Source organism: Palaemon carinicauda, chromosome 20 (genome assembly GCF_036898095.1).
Source record: "Palaemon carinicauda isolate YSFRI2023 chromosome 20, ASM3689809v2, whole genome shotgun sequence".
NCBI classification, from domain to species: domain Eukaryota; kingdom Metazoa; phylum Arthropoda; class Malacostraca; order Decapoda; family Palaemonidae; genus Palaemon; species Palaemon carinicauda.
This window is the reverse complement of record NC_090744.1, coordinates 112,956,919-112,959,246: the sequence shown is the minus strand read 5'-3', so window position 1 is coordinate 112,959,246 and position 2,328 is coordinate 112,956,919. Positions and strand designations below refer to the sequence as shown.

Sequence of the window (2,328 nt, the reverse complement as noted above, 5' to 3'; positions counted from 1 at the left end):
CCGGCTGCAACACCTACAGCAGATGGTCCAGTGGCTGACGAGTAGGGGCTATCACGCTTACATCTCCAAGACTGGAGTGGAGCTGAATTCGGCCAAGCTGGAGAACTGGAGAGCTGGCGACATCTATTGGAGGCACAGGACTGCGCCGAGGTTGCATCGCCCGTGAAGAGCGGATTTGAGGGTCTTGGGTGTTTTGAAGATGCGATTTTTTTTTGCTTCAGGATAAGTTGTGATTTCTTTTTAATGAACAGTTGTTTTTGAGGAAATTGTGATTTACTTTAAATGGATAGTGTTATATGAGAAATTGTGATTTCTTAGTAATGAACAGTGGTTTTGAAGAAATTGTGATTTACTTTATATTGACAATGTTATATAAGAAATTATGATTTACTTTAAATGGACAGTGTTATATGAGAAATTGTGATTTGATTTAAATGCAGTCTTATATGAGGAATTGTTATTTATTTCTAATGAACAGTTGTTTTTGAGGAAATTGTGATTTACTGTAAATGGACAGAGTTATATGAGAAATCGTGATTTATTTCTAATGAACAATGTTGTATGAGAAATGTGATTTCTTAGTAATGGACAGTGTTATATGAGAAATTGTGATTTATTTCTAATGGACAGTGTTATATGAGAATTTGTGATTTCCTTGTAATGAACAGTGGTTTATGGGAAATTATGATTTACTTTAAATCCACAGTCTTATATGAGAAATTGTTATTTATTTCTAATGGACAGTGTTATATGAGAAAGTGAGATTTATTTCTAATGGACAGTGTTGTGATTTACTTTAAATGGACAGTATTGTAAAAGGGGGATTTCCTTTAAATGGACAGTGTTGTAAAAAGGGGAATTCTTTTAAATGAACAGTATTATATGAGAAATTGTGATTTATTTTTAATGAACAGTGATATTATAAAAGGTATTACTTTTAAATGGACAGTATTATATGAGAAACTTTTATTTTCGATAAACAGTCTTATATGAAATTAATCTATTTCTTTTTAATGGACATTGATTTATGAGAAATTGTGTTTTACTTTAAATGAACAATGTTTTATGAGAAATTGTGATTTATTTTTTATGAACAATGTTATATGAAAAAAAAAATATTTCTTTTCAATAAAAAATGTTATATGGAAAAAAGTTATTAATTTTACAATGAACAATTTTATATGAAAAAAGGTGATTTATTTTCATTCTTATATTAAAATACATTATTCCACCGATATTTTCAGCTTAAATAGCGGTTACTGTTGATTAAGAAAACTAAATATATTTCAATGAACACTGATGATAACTGATAAACTTATTTTTTATTGAATATCATGAACTGGTGTCACGAAAATTATGGTAATTGACTTGAAAATCCCAGATAGTAATTTATAGTAATAAAGTCTTTTATATAATTTATAAAAAAAATGAAGATCTGAAATGAGATAAAATGTAATTTATGAAAAATAAAACCGTAATATTTTAAACTTTCCAAAGGAAAATGAAGTCGAAGATAAATGAATAATTTAATTTTTAAAACTAATATTATTTTAATCATCTAGAAAAAAAATATTTATAAAAATGTAACTGAATGACGAATAGACAGTTAAAAACGACATGATATATAAATATCAATAATCAATATATTGAAAATTGTGAAAAATTATTTACAAAATTTTAAAAATAATATGATTTTCTTCATCTAAAAAAAATATTTATAAAAATATCACTGAATGACGAAGAGACAGTTAAAAACGACATGATATATAAATATCAATAATCAATGTGTTAAAAATGGTGTATATAAATGACGTAAAGAATTTTAAGTATGTAAACTATAATAATGAGCTTATTAAACTGTTAAGAATAAACGCCATTTGCCATGTTAAGTGTGGAGCTACATATCTATGTATTGATTTATTAAGTATTTTTTTTTTTTTTTTTTTTGAAATGCACAAAATGCAAAGCATATCAAGACACCGTATTTCATTTTCATGTAGTTGAATCATGTAACATTGTATAGTTTTCATTGTCATTATATATATACATATATATACATATGTATATGTATATACTGCATATATATATATATATATATATATATATATATATATATATATATATATATATATATATATATATATATATATGTGTGTATATATACACATTTATATATATACATATATATATACATATATATATATATATATATATATATATATATATATATATATATATATATATATAGTTTGAATGAATATACATACATATATATATATATATATATATATATATATATATATATATATATATATATATAGTTTAAAT

General features: G+C 24.0%; 2 protein-coding genes across 2 annotated transcripts in view; one reads left to right on the top strand and one right to left on the bottom strand.

Annotated features, from left to right (window-relative positions):
- Positions 1-289, top strand: part of LOC137659609 (uncharacterized) — a 15,738-nt gene extending 15,449 nt beyond the window's left edge. The window contains exon 7 of the mRNA XM_068394454.1: positions 1-289. This exon is cut by the window's left edge and continues 121 nt beyond it. Coding sequence (XP_068250555.1) covers positions 1-166 — 166 coding nt within the window. The 3' untranslated portion in view covers positions 167-289.
- LOC137614386 (troponin C, isotype gamma-like) overlaps positions 1-1,624 on the bottom strand; it is a 214,454-nt gene extending 212,830 nt beyond the window's left edge. Inside the window, exon 1 of the mRNA XM_068344177.1 lies at positions 1,618-1,624. Within this exon, the coding sequence (XP_068200278.1) occupies positions 1,618-1,619 (2 nt within the window). The 5' untranslated portion in view covers positions 1,620-1,624. The remainder of the gene's footprint in view (positions 1-1,617) is intronic.
- Between the last annotated feature and the right edge of the window lie 704 nt (positions 1,625-2,328).